General features: G+C 32.8%; 1 protein-coding gene across 2 annotated transcripts in view; it reads right to left on the bottom strand.

Moving 5' to 3' along the window:
* The window catches only part of LOC126750110 (protein transport protein Sec23A), a 39,742-nt gene extending 25,948 nt beyond the window's left edge, over nucleotides 1-13,794 (bottom strand). The window contains exons 1-3 of one of the 2 annotated variants that reach the window (XM_050459616.1): nucleotides 13,646-13,794; nucleotides 13,109-13,393; nucleotides 3,511-3,954 (exon numbers count right to left, since the gene is read on the bottom strand). In XM_050459616.1, coding sequence (XP_050315573.1) covers nucleotides 3,511-3,954; nucleotides 13,109-13,393 — 729 coding nt within the window. In that variant the 5' untranslated portion in view covers nucleotides 13,646-13,794. Of the gene's footprint in view, nucleotides 1-3,510; nucleotides 3,955-13,108; nucleotides 13,394-13,645 lie in introns of those variants that run through there. The other variant, XM_050459618.1, reaches the window with a different exon arrangement.
* Nucleotides 13,795-17,918: the final 4,124 nt, after the last annotated feature.

Raw genomic sequence — 17,918 nt, 5'->3', positions numbered from 1 at the left:
ATTGATCAGAACTCTTTACATCATTAAATAAAAAATTACACTAATGCTAGTATTGCCGCTTGTAATAAAGTGCTTGCTGTATGAGATCATCTCAAAAGACTTTGAAGTCTGGTCAACAACTACTTGATGTGTTCTGTCCAGGCATTCTACAACCAATTCTGTAATACTGCAAGTTCAATGCAGATCTTTTTTTTAAGAAGCTATTGAATAGTTTTGTCTTTATTTACGACAGGGCCTTTTTATTAATTTATAATTCTTTAATTTATTTGCAATTACATCTTGTATATATTTCAAACGACCTTATCGTGACTCATATATACCTTATTTATAGTCTTATTGGGTATTCTAAAGGCAAGATTGTAGACCTCGTTGTGAAAAGTGCGTTTTGCAAATTGTAACAAGTTTGGGAGGGTAGAAAAGACCAGGCCGAATGTGATGTTTTGAAGGAAAATTACGAATCTGTGTGCACTGCAAACCATTCTGAATCAGCCGGAAAAATGGAGGTTGATGCGATGCTCGAAATGTTCAAACGTTCTGAGGATCTATTCTCGGGGTAAAGTGCGAAAATTATATTGGGGTCGGAGATTCAAAAACATTTTCTGCCATAACTAAAATGCTGCCATATCAAAATTCCGATGTAAAGAGAAAAGAGTACATCGGGTATGTATAAAAAAGAATGGTAACTTGATTGCATGAAATAAAAAACAAAAACAAAGGACTTGGTGGCAAAGGAAAATTGATCGGAAAAATGATAAATTGACCGTATATTAGGGTTTCGCTATTCGCCGTAATTCTGATTCAGCAAAAGCAAAGTCCAATGACATCTGGGCTTACTTATTGCTGGGCAACTTATTATCATTAAAGTTCCATTGACAAAACCTCACAACACGATAAGTGCCCCGCCGGCAAAGAGTCATAATGTAAATGGAAGTGAGTACTCGCGGACCGGCAAAACGAAAAACGCGGAAAGAACTGATTTGGACCACAGTTACGACCTTTTCCTGACGTTGCTTTAACTGCGAGCAAGCCTATATACGAAAATTTTTCCGACCCGATGCGTTGGCGGATTCAAGTAAAATAAGAACAAAAGTATAACCAGCTTATTTGGAAAATAAACCTTAAACATCCTCCTGGAGGGATTTTGTCGATCTTTAACGAAGGAAATATTGCAATGCTAAAGATTTGTGCGAAGTATTAGAAATTCCCTGCAGCCCTAACACATATGCATTTGTCGAAAAAAACGGAAGACAAGCGATTGTTGCCCGCCGAACAGCGCGCACCAGACGCGACAAAAGATAGAAGATCGTCTCATAGGCAACGTAAAGCCGAAGTATTGGAAACCGCCGCAGAAGATACTCTATAGGCCCTGGAATCGATGATTTTATGTAAGTTCTAAATTTTTTTTTAGCTAGTAAAAACCAGTATCCGAATGAAATATAGTTTTTCAAAAAGTGCCGTTGTCATAAGCACGATATGTCGAAACTATATAAGCTATTGAATTTTTTGTAGGCTTGTTATAGCTAATATAGCTCATAATTGGACGAAGGAATTTTTATTTGGAATTGTACTTTTTTTTACAACAAACAAAATATTTACTTCTAACTACAAAAACCATCGTTTTTTTCTGAAAAATATTTATTATATTAAATCCCTCGTTTAAGTACACCGTCTTAATATAAATTAAAGAAAATTTGTGTTTTGGATGATTTCAGAAAAGCTGTTCTCTACTGATCATGCTAACCAGGAAGGGCCGAGAAAAAAGACTGTTCTGTTTCATTGGTTGTAGTGTCCAAAAATTGAATTGAATATCTTCAAGCATGTGCTAATAGATGTGTGGTAATTTATTCAAAAAAAATGTATTGCCTTCAAATAAAACATTCATGAAAATATCTTTTTTTCGCGAATCAGTCTATGCGTAACCCCTTAATCCAGACAACAAACATTCAGCAGTGACAGAACTTGTTGCTCTTCCTATAAAGAACCACATTTTCCTAGGGACACCAAGTCTGCGATCGCGTAGGTTTAAATTAAAATTCGTCATCTGAAAATCACTGTTCAAATTTGCCGCTGTTCCTTGGACCAAAGAATCGTTTACAGAGGCGAATGTAGATTTGTGATTTAGGTCTTGCTTGTTCAGTTTGTTTTTTAAAGAAATTGCATTTTCAAGAAAGTGGAAAGTTACACTTTGATTATCATATTTTCGGCATCAGCTCATATCGTATATTTTATTATACAATATTATTATATATTTGCATATAATTGATTCAAATATTTAAGAAGGACAAAAAATTACTAAAAAAAAATATGTGTTGCGAAATCACTGTAGATTATATTTTGAACCAACAGATATCCAAGGCATAGCTCAGATTTTGAATTTTGGTGTTTTTTTGATTATTTATTTATTCATAGGCCATCTCAATTTTAAAAAATTAGTATAGTTACAATAATATTTTATAGCCTCAAACAATTAAAACTTAATGATATTTCATAAAAGTATCATTTGAAATTCACAACCATAAATAAAAACAAGCTTAGCAAATAATACCAACCAGGATAAAATAATAACAAATAACAAAAGAACACAACAAATTCCTTATTAAAACATCCCACATTGGATTCCACCAACCAACATTACTTTGAAATCATACAGGAATGAACTTGCATATAATAAACTAGAAGGTTAAAAATCAAATAATTCAAAAAATTGAGCAAAGCGCCTAGCATTTATGTTAAAAAGATTCAGAGATGAATTATTATTTGCCAGTCTGTGGCTAATCTAGTAATAACCCTATTGTACCCCTTTGTAATATAAGGTTGGTAAAAAAGGCAGATTGACCTTGTATTTCTAGTAAGTATTACCAGACCTATTGAATATAGCAACTTTGGAGAATCTGCTATACTAATACTGCTACTGTAGTCAGAATGTCATACAAATTTTTCTTAAAAAATTCTTTGTTGGATGAATGAACAACAAGAGGAAGAAGACAAAGCACCTGATGCAAAACTCTTTAATCATAATGGTAGTTGTTAACAGGATCATTTTTCGATTTAAATGCTAAGGTACATATTTCAGGATGCTGCATTGCACCTGTTACAGCCTGTGAATATAATACCATGCTTACTGAGACTGAAGAGGCATACTCCAGCTAACAATCAAAACACTAAAAATCTGATTAAAGATTAGAGCATGCGGATAGCAGCGATATTTGTAAAATATCTTGTACATCTCTTGATAAAATCTGTCATTCTAAGGGTTTTGATACAATTTCAGCTATATGAAACATAAATGAGAGAGAGGAGCCCAATACAACTTCAAGATCCCTACTTGTTGTCACATTTGACAAAGGTGTATTATAAATGGCAACATATTTTTAGTAAAAATTATTTTAGTTAATTGTGAATTTAGTGAAATTATAATTTTCATAGTTGGACTCAATATAAAACACTAATAATAAAACAAAAACCCATAATCAATATATCTATTAACAAAATTAATAAAAATTCACTTACCGGTTGAATAAACCTACTAGCAGGAGGCACTGGAGCTTGCATAGGAGCCCCTGGCTGCCCAGGCCTCATATTAGGATTTTGCTGAGGATTAGGCGCGACCCTTCCAATTCCCAACATATCTTGAATCTGCTTGGCGGTAAGGTCCTTCGTACCCCTAAATACGTAAGATTTACTCATCCCGTCGGTACTTAATTCGTGCACCTGCACCATTTTCCCAAAAGTGATTAAGCCAATTAGGGAGTTTGGGGGTAGTAAACTGAGGGACATCTGTAAGGAATCTTTCAGGGCTCCAAGTTCCTCCTCGTCCATACAAGTGTCGACCACATACAAAAAAATTGGAGGCATAGTTTGTGCTCTCGTGATGGTGTATTCTATGGTAGAAAACATTGGCATGAGCTCTGCGGGTTGATGTTGTTCGGATATGGCAGCATATTGGGGAGGAAACTAAAAGTAAAGATATATAAGCTTAATAAATTATTTATAATAGTAAAATTAAATATTTAAGACTGATTCAGTGGTTAATACCAAACCCTCCAAATAGTTAATTATGATTATATATGATTGACGAATCCTTGGTAGGTTTCAGGTCATAGGTTTGATACTTTCAGTGGTTATGGTATGAGATTGTATAGATAAACATAAATAATGATTCAATATAATGTAAGGGAGATACCAACAGTTTGTGTTAAAAAACATAATGCTCAGGAAAACTACCCCATTTGCTATTTATTACCAAAATGTAACGGGATTTCATACTAGAAGAGATATTTTAAAGCTAGCTATGAATAGCTATATTTCTTATGTGATCATTTTGATGGAAACAAACTGCAACATTGATTTTTTAACAGTGAACTTCATTGCACATATTATTGTTTATATAAAAAGTACAGTCTCACCAAGTCAGAAAGATCATCCCTCTCAAAAATTGTACCTATTTGGTGATTTTAATCTTCTTGAAGCACAGTGTTGTTTGTACAGTTACCTGATCAGCACTTTTAGTAGCTCAATCTCTGGTTACTTTAGTTATCTACAACAAGCCTAAAAGATAGGATAGATATACCAAATAAAAGAAATTTGTACCCTGAGTTATTCTTCACAAATCTGCCCTACAAATCAAGTAACGAACTGCATTTAAATTAAATCTGAGAAAATCAAGAAGAGCGTAAGTGCACTTACTGGTCATTCCCCTAGTGACAGAAGTGACGTTTTCGATGTGATCGACAATTTTGATGTGATGTAATATAGGTCTAATGTTAATAAGTGGAATCACAAAATGAAAAAAAAACAAATCTATTCATCAATGAAACCATAGCAAATTACAGGAAAGAATTTACAGTAATTTATATGACTAGTCATCTCAAAGAATAAACAAAATACTTACATTAAAAATTTTGATAAAAAAACAATAACGGAGATTGTTGCTCCACTATGTTGCTGAAAAATCCAAAAATTCCTGAACCGAATAAAATGTAATGTAATATTTTTGGAACTATATTAATTCTAAACTGACAACGAACAATTGTCCAAATACTTTTTCATTGGAGAATGTTTCTGCAAGCATGGGGCCGGAATCAGCGGATCTCTTTGCTACTGATCAGTTTTTACTCACGATAGTGATGTAAATCTTAATGACAGTTATCCGTCACTAAATAACACACACATCTTGAACTATGAAATCCCAATAGCAGACGTCTATTCTGAACTGTCCCAGTTAAACATCAACAAGGGTTCAGGACCTGACTGCCTCCATCCTTTATTTCTTCGTAGCTGCTCATTTTTTCTGGCTGCTCTTCTGTACCATATTTTTGGTCGGAAAATTTTCGGAATTCCGGCTGAAAGATCACTTATGTGGTTTCTATCCACAAATCTGGAGGGCGAACCAACGTTAAGAACTATAGGCCGTTTTCTATCCTTAGCGTTATACCGAAGGTTTTTGAGAGACTGGACACTAGATTCTTACTTCTCAACTGTCTTCTCTTCTGATGCCAGAGCAATTCGGTTTTAGAGCTAAGAAAAACACTGAGCTAAACCTCCTGCTGTAAATTCAATATTTGTCGGAAGCCTTGGAGGGAGGTGTATTCTGTTTACACCGATTTCTTTCAAGGCCGTTGACAGGGTTCCTCATCACATACTGTTAAATGAATTAGAACGCGCGGGTATCTCTGGAGCTATGCTTGATTGTCAAAAGCAGGAACGAAAAACTCTCAAAATCAAAATGGGCATTGAATGCCCCGCAGTGTACATTGGACAATCTGGCAGGAAAGTACCAACGCGTATTAAAGAACATAAATCCCAGTTTGATAAACATATTAACACCGATATTGTAGTGAGCAAGTCAGCTTTTGCCAACCACTTATTAGAAAATAGACACACTTTCCCGCCCGAAGAAATTATCGGAATTCTACATAAATGTGATAAAGGTAGAAAGCTCGATCTCTTAGAGACGATGGAGATTAATAAAGCCATAAAAAGTCCCGATTTTGTATGTGTGAACGACAAAATTACGGGACAGAATCATTTTATTTTTAACAATATTAACTGTATATCTCCATCGCCTATAACGAGTACCATTGCTACAGACGCAGCGCCACCCAATAACCAACTATAGAACTCTGCACCATCAGAATATAAAATTTGCAACGAACTTAACTTCACTCTAGTAAATTAATGTGTTTTATTGCAGATGTCACAATGTGTATTAATTATAAAATTTTTAATCTTTGTACCTATTTGGAATGTTTTGTTTGTATACAATTAGAGTTCGTTTACGTGTATGTATGTGTATCGTCCTATTTTTGGTAAGGGAAAACTTTATTTTTTATTGTAATTTTATTTTAAATTAATAATTTTTTAAGATCTGATGATGTCCTAACCGAGTGAAACATATGTAACCGTTATTTAAATTATATAGATGCTGTAGATTTTGAGAGTTTTTCGTTCCTGCTTTTGATATTATACCAGCACCTTAGAGAGAAAATGGATGACTTTTTTAATTTATATGCTTGATTGGTTAAGGAGTTACTTGACGGGACGTTCACAGGTTATCAAACTTTATAATTTTCTCTCACGTGATATTCCTGTTCCTTCTGGAGATCCGCCGGGGCCTCAAATACGACCATTGCTCTTCAACATTTTTATTAATATTGCTTCATAGGTTACTTCATTCACTCAAAATTTCTTCTCTTCGCTGATGATCTTAAGTTATACATTTCAGTTAAAAACATTCACGATTGGTTTTTGCTGCAGCAGGATTTAAATAGATTGGTGATGTGGTGTAAGAAAAGTGGAATGGAGCTTAATGCCTCAAAGTGTTCTTTTATGAGATTTTCTAAGCTGAGACGTCAGATAGATTATGAATATTTTATTTAGCTAAACAAGTTGTCAACCGCCGAAAATATCAATGACTTGGGTGTTACTCTTGACCCCGAACTATCATTCATTGAACACATTACAAATAAGAGGGCTCTTCTTCTTCTTACTGTCTTGAAGACTTCTGGTTTTCATAAAGCACCACTCTGAAAAGTTTTCTAGTGTGTCAGCTCTTAAAATATTTTATTGCAGTTTAGTAAGATCCCAACTTGAGTATGCCTCGTCGATCTGGAATCCATATTATGCTAAAATATTTAATATGCTAAAATATTTAATCATGTGCATAGAATTGAAAGAGGTCAGAGAAAATTTTTGCACTACATGAACTTTAAGTTTTTAAACAATCAAGAGTTTCATTACCATGACCTTTGTCAAACTCTTAATCTATTCTCCACTTTCTTGGAGAAGAATTTCTCATGACTTTGAAAAGTCTTTTTTGGGCTTTCATGTGCCTGCTCGAACAACTCGCAGCAACCTTGTATTTGACGTCCTTTTTCATAGAATCAACTATGGTTCCAATAGTTATAATTGTAATTGTGCCAAGTTGGCCAATAACTAAATGCATCTTCGATCAGGAACTCTTTAGATTCAATTACAAATTTGTTGCACTTGTAATCTTCTTTCAACATGCATTTCATTCAGTTCAGACACTTTACCCATATACATAAAGGGGAGTTCTGTCATACAGTTAATCTGCACTATGGGAGAACCAAATTCTGTGCCCCCCGTATTTAATACTGATGACTGGTGCGATGTTTATCAAAATTTGATTAATTTTGTTTAACAAATATTTTTAATTGGTGGGTATATAAACAAGGGAAGGTAAGAAAATTGTATTTTTTAAAAATATCCCTCTATGAGGTGTTTGATATATTTTCCACACATCACAAAATGTTGTTTTGCATTAGAAAGACTCTATTGATATGCTCTAATGAGCCTCAAAACATTAAACCATACTGCAAAGTAGACTACACAAGCCCATAGTAAATCATTTTTAGTATTTCTACATTAATTATTTATTTATTTATTATTTTACCTAATTAAGAAACATAGAGAACTAATTTCCTCACAAACTTTATCAATATGACCCTCCCACATTAATTTCTGATCAATATTGTGCCCAAGAACCTTTACATTTGAAGAGCTTTCTATTGTTTTGCCTGCTAGTTTAACTAGAAGATCATAAATTTATGTTAGTAGTTTTGGGAAATAGTTGCATAAATATAGTTATGCTGATGTTTAGTATAAGGCTATTATGCACACAATATTCATGAAATTTATTTAACACAATGTTACAGTCTTCTGATGGAAATATTTAGTTTAATTTTTTTTTAGAAATTTTCTGAATGTATATAATTATATGAGTTATATCAGTTAATAAATAATATTATTATTTTTCAATATGTTTAATATCATTTAATATTACTTCGATAATTGTAATCAGTTAGTGGGATTTTTCCAAATATAAATAAATATCCAACACATTTGTGTTATGATAAAAATTTTTGAATGCTAGGGGTCTATAATTTATTATTATTTACACTACCACTCAAAAGTATTTGCCCACCTTATCTTTATCTTATCTTTATACCTATATTTAAATTGTATCTCTTTTGTAAATTGCATATATACTTAAACAGCATACCTATCAACTATGGTTCATTGAAAAACACTGAGTATTTAAAAATAGTCTTGCAAATAACAAACATGAAAATATGCACTTCTTCTAAAAAACTAATCTGTTTTTTAGTCTTCAAGAATTGATTTTGTGTAACATTGGTAAATAATTTCGCTTGCTTATTGACGATTGTCACCGTTTCTTTGCTGGTTTTTCAACATTCTTTAAAATGGCTAAAACAAAAGAGTTATCGGTAGAAACAAAAGTTATTATCATTGGACTTCAGAAGGCTGGAAAGACTAACCGTCAAATTTCGACGGATTTAGGAATTCCAAGGCGGACTGTCGATTATAATTGCTAGGAAATTCACCAGAGAAGAGACTACTAGCAACAAACCTCGATCGGGAAGGCCAAAGGCAACAAGTTCAAAGGAAGATTTAAATATTATAATTACAAGCAAACGCAATAGACGCCTTACCGCCCCTGAAATCACAGCAAAAAATAAACAAGGAGCGTAAAAAAGCGGTCAGTGTTTCGACAGTAAAACGGCGACTTTATAATGCTGGTCTTAAAGGATATTTAGCTGTATCCAAACTGCTACTGAAGGATATTAATAAGAAGAAAAGACTTGAGTGGGCCCAATCACACAAAGAATGGACCATTGTAACTGGAAGAAAGTTCTCTGAAGTGACGAGTCGAAATTCGAGGTTTTTGGAACGAAGAGGCGAGTTTTTGTTCGGCGTTATGCCAATGAAAGGGTCGCTGAGAACTGTACGGTGGCCTCAGTTAACCACGGTGGTGGTTCGGTGATGGTGTGGGGTTGTTTCGTAGGATCTGCAGTGGGCGACCTAATTAGATCTAATTAGATTATTTTAAATAATTTTAAGTGACAATGTACTTCCTTCTGGTACTCGAATAATTGGGGAAAACTTCATCTTTCAGCCAATGACCCCAAGCACACGTCGATATTGTGCAAGCAATATTTAGGTCAATAACAAAGGCAACATCTTCTGAAAGTTATGGTATGGCCCCCACAACCACCAGACCTCAATCTTATCGAATTACTGAGAGATGAACTGGATAGACAAGTGCGAAAATCATGCCTCACATCAAAAGAAGACTTGTGGAGGATCATCCAAAAAGAGTGGCACAAGATACCTCAGGAAACTTTGGACAAATTAATTAGAAGACTACCGAAACTCTGTGAAGCTGTTATTAAAAATCGAGGCGGACATGTAGATGAATCCAAAATTTGACTTTCTTAAATTTAATTAATTGGAAAATGTATTGTTTATATTCATTTTGTTATAAATAAACCGTTTGATAAGAATAACTGATGGGTTTATTATTTTTAGTTATAACTTTAAAACAGTCATATGTGGGCAAATACTGAGTGGTAGTGTATTATTTTATTTATCAATATAAGATTGGTATTATAATTATAATTTATCATTATAAGAGTGGTAGTGGATTATTTTATTTATCAATGGTTTATCACCAGTTACAAAATCAAATGAAACATCTTAAAAATAAATATAATATATCATAACAGCACAATTAATTACTTAAATCTAAAGTTATTAATCAAAAAAACTTAACAAAACAATGACAATATTAATGGATGCTGTGATGTACCTGCCTCAGCAATATATGTAAAAAACCATAAAAATCAATTTCAGAATGTTGATGGACCAGTATGGTGGTTCTAGAGATAGATTTATTCTTATACTTATTAAGTCATAATTAGGCATTTTCCCACCAAGCCATATATTGAATGGCTTTCATTTTCACAATTCAGGAGCAGAAAGCCTACTATGAGGAATTTTATAAAGGGTTAAAAGGTCTCTTCTTCAATAACATGCTGTCATTGGGCCCATATTTCATAGTTTAAGTATTTGGAAGTACATAGTCGTCATAATCTTCTAAAATATTTAGCTTATAGGCTTCAAGTTTTAAGAACTTGTGCTAAACCAATCTGATGCTGTTAATATGAATTTCATAGTTTGGGAACCAAATACAACTAACATACTAAGGCTAAGTAGAGGATTTTATATCCATAAATTCATGGGTGCTTCTTCTAAATCCAAGTATCTGAAAGGCTTTAGCAACAACATTATCCAAATGACCACTAAACTAAAGGTTTTTTACCAGTGCAATACAATGGTCTCTAATAACAGAGACTGTTTTAAGACTGCTTCTTATAATTGAATTCTATGTAATATCTACTGCAATCATATTTTTTAAAGTATTAATATGTTTTAAAAATATGTGGATTATGCCTACAGTACTAGAAGTAATAATCGTAATGTGCTGATTGTTCCTTTTAGGACATAACATAGTAACCAGCAATTTACCCCTGTCATAGCACACAAAATACATAATGTGTTACCAGTTTCATTAAAAGACATGAAAAATTATTATGCTAAACAATTTAATAGTTTTATTTTCAAAAATGTAAATCCTTTATTAAATGTTTTGTAGATATGTTGTAAGTAAGAACTTTTGACAAAAATATGACCTTAAATTAAACTTCACTTGTTCTATGTATTGTCTTAATGCATAGAACTATGAGATAACTTCTGCATAGAAGGGTAGAAACACCCAGGTACTTTTTCCTTTTTTTTGCAGGTGCACTTGCTTGTAGGGATAGAATTTAATGTCAATATTTGTGTAAGTATCATTTATGAACCAACTATGTCTTGAACAAAAAAAATTTTGTACAACATGTACTCTTTCAGAAGTACATTGATATCCTACAAAACACAATGACTGTTTTCTAATGGGTTGGCTATGAATAAAAAGGGCAAGATTTGCACTAAACTATCATCAAGTTATTTATTACATTACCTAATTGTGTGAGACAGCTGCCACCTAAGTTGTTGGTGGAACCTCTTCAGTACATATTTAGCCATTAGAAGAAAAAGCAAAGTTATTCCTTTATATAAAAAAGGGGCAAGGGTTCTAAAGTGTTTCTTTGAGATAGGAATATTTGAGAGATTAAATGAAGAAGTTAAGTTTATTATATCTAACTACCAGCATAAGTTTCTGCCAAATAAATCTACATTAACCAATTTAATATAACATTCTTCCAGTTTGTTAACAAAAGGTTTAATGAGAAAAAACAGGTTTATGAAACATAATAGAAAAGCCCTTCAATAAGTCATACATCATGTAAGATGTGTTATAATAAAAGCCCCTTATAAGTACAATGTATGTAATATCCTGATTAAACTTATCAAATCTTATTTCTTAAATAGGGAACAGTATGTTGAGATCAGTGGAGTTCCTAGTTCCTTTGGAGTCCCCCAAGGTTCCAATTTAGGACCTCCATTAGTTATTTCTTTGTATTAATGATATGTGTTTGTTTGGTTGCTGGAATATCACAAAGTTTACATATCATATAGTAAACAGTTTGTGAATTCAGAAAGAGAAACTTGGGTTTGTTAATGGACTATAATATGGACTTTACAGATCACACTGTTAATATGATAAATGAGGCACATTAAAAAATGGGCTTCATCATAATATAATGTTTTAATACAGGGAGTGTTGTTTGAACTTAAAACTAAATACTTAAAACTAGAATGCATCCAAAATAAATTTTTCAAATACATGTTTTATAAAAAATTAAGATATTATCCACAGCAAGGGTATGACCACCTTTTACTTTTGAAGCAATATTTAATTTCTTAATAAATAACAGAAATACAAGACAAAAAAATACCTTGCACCTAGAATTTTCTAGAATGACCATTTATAAGAATTCAACAGTTGATAAAATGTCTAAATATTCTAATATTTTTGCTAGTGATTTAGAATTGGATATGATTAGTTTGAATGCATTTATAAATACAATAATGGAGGATAGACTTTTTACTTTCTAGAGACAGTATGTATTTGACACTTATTAGTTTATGTAATTTTGTTTTTAATGTCATATGTTAACCCACTTTGTTCTTATGTTTAGTTAATTTGCATTGAATATGTTATAATGAGCATCTGTAATTACCTCTGGCTGTTAATACTACTAAATAAATAAATAAAAATTAAGGCACTCTTAATCAAAGAATGATTTTATTGTATGAATCATTCTTATGTTCATAACTTTTTAGATAACGGCTTTCTTTTATCCAATTTGTGTTAGTCTACTCTATTATTTCAACCTTCATTATTTAAATTGACAATGTTATCTTTCTTTCTATTTATTAATGTCTCTAATAATTTTATTCTATATTTTATGGGATTGACAAATTTAATTTTCATGTGTAATAGTAATTTTCATACCAAATGTTATTTGACTTTTGTAAATATTACATTTTATGATATTGAATTGATTATTACAGTAATAAAAATTCTCCAAAATTTGTTATCTGTTGCTTTTATAGTTGGATTGGGATGGGTTAGATTTAAAATTGCTGGTATAAAAAATGTAGCAATGTCAAAATTTTTCATATTTTTCTTTAAAAAAAAGTTGTATTTAAAATTTTCAATTTGTTCCTCTGCAATTAAAATACTGGTAAAATAAAACATATTTTACACCTTTTCCCATAATTTTTAGTGCAATTTTCTGAAAAATTTCTAGACCTTTACCTAAATAAATTCATCACTTACTGGATTGCGTTGAAAACAGAAATTGCACACCCACAATTTGGCCCTATAGTCAACTTGACACAAGGGGTTCAAAATAGCCCTACAATTATTCCTGGTACACAAAACAGGATCATACTGAATTGGAGGTAGGTCAGGACGTTCTTTGATAGGTTGATACAGAGTAGCCAAAGGTACTACTAGACGGGTGGCTTCAATTCGGCTGGAAGGCCATACATTCCACGTTACCCGGATTCCATCGCGGTCTTCGTTTTGCTGAATATATTCTTCATAGCTGTAGGTAGCCATCTGGGGAAAGTTATATGTTTAACAGATATGTTACGAATTGATTTTAAACGTAAGTTTATAGTCATTATAAGGGGTAAAATGCTAAAGCAATCAAAGTTTTTATTAAAATCTAGTTAATTAATTTAAAGAGTTTAATGGATCTTGTTAACTCCAAGGAAGAACTTTAATTTGGTAGTATAACGTTTTCTTGAGAAATTATGACTTGATGCCCTCAGGTGGTTATAAAGTATATTAGAAGAACATGTATTCTACCTTTTACGATGGCTAAAGAAGAATTTTTCTAGTAGAAATTAATAGTTTAAGGCGAAAAACTAAACACAAACTTTTTAAAACATCCACATCTCACAAACTCCACGTCAGTACGTCAACATTGACAATAAGCGTCACCTGACGTTGCTGATAAAGACGGAAACTGTAATGTCTAGTGTCACTTTTTAAAGGTGTTCTCTACTAAAGCGCCTAATATCAGTGGCGTGTTAAAAAAATTCTCTTCTCAGAGATTTGGGTTTGAATTTTTATTGAAGAAACTCAGTTTTTGTTTTTAAACGTAAAGTTAAATGATTATCTAAACAAGAAATTAAGTAATTAACATTTTAACTAAGTAAAGAGGGACAAAAGTTTCATAATAACAATATTATCATGACATCTTGTTTAAAAAAGCGGAAAATCTTTAAAACCTTGTAGATTAATAGGAAAAGAGCTTCAAGTAAAACTAGAAGGTACTATTTTATATTTAAAGAGGTTGTATTTTAGAGCTATAAGACTTGTCATAAAAAATGACGGTAGGTTAAGTACCATAAAAATATGAAATATGATTTGATAAAAGCGAAGTTAAAGAAAAGCTGCTCTCCTGAGACTCCAAATCGATTTGCTTTAAATTCTGAACGCTTGGAATTTTCACAGAGTAACAGGATTTAGTCTAGGCACGAACTTAATAAATATACCTGCACTGCTAATGCATATGGCCACTCGAAAATAACCGCTGCCTGGTGACCGCCATTTTTATAGTGGTTGTGTCCTTTTGATTAGTCTAGTCACTCTGAACATTTTCAGTATTGCCAACAAAAAATATAATAAATGGCGGAAATGAAGTTGACGACGCTGACGTTTGAGGTGTGACCTGAGTTATACACCCCTTTACCATGCATATTGTTTACGATGCATTTTGTATATTGCTTACTTATTATTTTTATGCCTTTGTTATATTAGTATTACCGTTGCTTTTACAGTTAGTCAGAGTTTAGAGTTGTTGTAACTAAGATCTATGTTAATTTGATTTTTGATATATTTTTGTATTCTAAACTTACATGTTGGCTGTGTAGCCTAATAAATAATTTTTTAAAAACGTAAAATCGAAAACACGATTTTTAATTGGCGCAGTCGGTAGGATTGCCAAAAGCTGATATATCGAATATTGGCTTTTCGTTCAACGATTGATTGGCAATCGAACGGTCGAGAGTGCTTCGAAAGGACATCGAAATATTCGCTAAGACCACAAGTTAAGTGCGTGCGGTTAACTGAGGACATCGTGACCTTTGTGTGAACTGTTTCGCAAAAATTGGGAGATTGGTACTACATTGACCAGTTTCACGAGGAGTTGGACCTTGGATTGGACTACAATCGCCACCCTAGAGTTCGCTACTTCATAGATGGCTAGAAACGCAGTCATAATATTCATGTAAGTCGATTTTTTGTTTAGTGCAACTGTATTTTGCTAATGTCGATTAATGAATTAAGCAACGCACTTGAAAGCCTTAGAATAGAACCTTCAACTAGCTCTGTCTCCGCTTCTATAATTGAGGAAGCGTTAAATAATAAGTTAACTATTGATTTAGATCAATTGAAAGAAAATCTTTCTAATATTAAAGAAATTGAAAAATTAATTTTTAAAGACTTAGAAAAAGAAACTAGTCATAAAATAAATTCAGAAAATAAAATGGCGCAATTTAAACCAGAATTTTTAAATTGTGTGCCGAATTTTGATGGTAACCCATCAGAGCTGAATAGATATTTGGCAATTTGCAAATCAATTATTGATACGTTTTACGATGCTAACAACCCCGCAAATTTTCAGAATATTTATATTTTAAATAGCTTAATAGGTAAATTAGCGGGAAATGCAAAATTAGTATTCAATGTTCAAAATGTCTCCACTTGGGACGTTCTAAAAAATACCCTATATAGAAATGTCGCTGACCGTAGAGATGAAACTTGCTTAAATAGAGATTTAGTAATGTTAAGACAAGGCAATGAGTCTCCGCAGAATTTCTATGATAGAGTATTAGAAATCCTAAATCTTTTGTGCAGTTATGTTGATGCTCATGAAAATGCTCAAGCTGCCCCTATAAAGAGGGATATGTATAAAAAATTAGCCTTAACTACTTTCATATCCGGACTAAGAGAGCCACTTGGCAATACCATACGTTGCATGCGGCCGGTAGATCTAGCCGAAGCCATACAGTTCGTTTTGCAAGAGAACAATACAAAGTATTTTCAAAATAATTATGTGCATAATACACAAACACAAAACAAACAGAAATTTCAACAAAAACCTAACTACCAGACTCACAGAGACACAAACCCTAACAGACATAATGTAAATAATTATAGTCATAACAATAACAATAGATTTTTCCCAACAGGCCCAGTTGATATAAGACCTAACCCGAATTATAAACAACCCCGTTTGCCAACAAACTCGGAAGTTTTTGGTAGACAACAAAATGTCTTTAAACCAAATCCCAATAGGCAATTCCCCAAGCCTACTCCCATGTCTGTTTGTACTAATAATACAAACCGCCCTTCTACTTCTAACTATAGAAATAATAATTACCAAAATCAACAAAATAGGCCAAAACCTATTGTTGAAGAGATTTACAATACACAACTTAACCCTTCAGGTAATTTGCACCCTCATTCATATAGCGATGAAGATTACTATGAACAAAATTTCCAAAATGACCCACAAAACGAATACTACGAAGAAGAGGAACCGAACGACTATTTTGAAGAGAATTATGAAAATTTTCCAAATGTCGATCAAGTCAACCCTCAAACATAGCCCCACCGATCTTGTCTTTTAATACAAATAGCGTAAGCGAGTTACCGTATGTCACCTTTCCGGAACATAACATCAAAATCTTAATTGATTCTGGATCTACGAAATCATTTATAGATCCCCAACTTGCATTCAAATTTTATCCTAATTGTATAAAAAACGACCCTTTTATTGTAAGTACGGTTTTCCAGAAATCTGCTCATAAATTTAGTGCGCAGATACTCGCGTCAAAAATTTTTAAATTGCCACGCCCGAAAAATTTAAAGTTTCATTTGTTTAAATTCCATAATACTTTTAAAGGACTTTTAGGTCTAGATAACCTAAAATCTTTGGAAGCGAATTTAGATTTCAAGCGAGGATATTTGATTACCCTCACGCAAAAATTAAACTCCAATACCATCAAACAAAACAGGAACCTAATTGCATAACAATAGCACCCCGTACAGAACAAGTAATTAAAATTCCAACAACAATAAAAAATGGCGAAATAATAATTCCCCATCAAAAAATTCACAATTGCGAAATTCCAGAATGTCTTACAATTGCAAAAAATGGTTCAGCGATTACCACTATTTTAAATAATACGTGTGACCCAGTAGTTCTCGATTTTTCACAACCAATCGAAGTAGAAAAATTTGATAGGAGATTCATGGAAACCATAGATTATAATAATTCGATGATTCCCCTAAATGCGAACTAAATTTAAACCAAATAAGAACTGACCATTTAAATTCAGAAGAAAAGAATGCAATTTTAAATTTATGTAAGGAATTTTCGGACATTTTCTATCAAGAAAATACGCCTTTGACTTGATACGCCTTGAACAAAATTAAACATCACATTCGAACAACGGACGAAACACCTGTTTATACAAAATCGTATAGGTATCCATTCATCCATAAAACCGAAGTTGAATCCCAAAAAAAAAATGTTGGGCCAAAAAATCATTAGGCCCTCAAATTCCCCTTGGTCTGCACCAATCTGGGTAGTCCCAAAAAAACTTGACGCCTCGAACAAACAGAAATGGCGCGTAGTCGTAGATTTCCGCAAATTAAACGAAAAAACGATTGACGATAAATATCCTTTGCCCAATATTTCCGATTTACTCGATAAATTAGGCAAATGTCAATATTTTACGACATTGGACTTAGCCTCAGGTTTCCATCAGATTGAGATGAGCGAAGAAGACATCCCCAAAACAGCTTTCAGCACTGAAAACGGACATTTTGAATTTACCCGAATGCCATTTGGACTGAAAAATGCTCCGGCAACTTTTCAGAGAATAATGGACTCCATCTTGCGTGGAATTCAAAATGAAAAATGTCTAGTATACATTGATGACATAATTGTTTTTTCGACTTCACTTCAGGAACACATCGATAGTCCTAAAGCCGTCTTCAAAAGGTTGAGAGAGACTAATTTTAAAATTCAGTTGGATAAAAGCAAATTTTTGAGACGCGAAGTCGC

This window comes from Anthonomus grandis, chromosome 2 (assembly GCF_022605725.1).
Source record: "Anthonomus grandis grandis chromosome 2, icAntGran1.3, whole genome shotgun sequence".
NCBI classification, from domain to species: Eukaryota; Metazoa; Arthropoda; class Insecta; order Coleoptera; family Curculionidae; genus Anthonomus; species Anthonomus grandis.
This window is presented reverse-complemented; position numbering and strand designations above follow the sequence as displayed.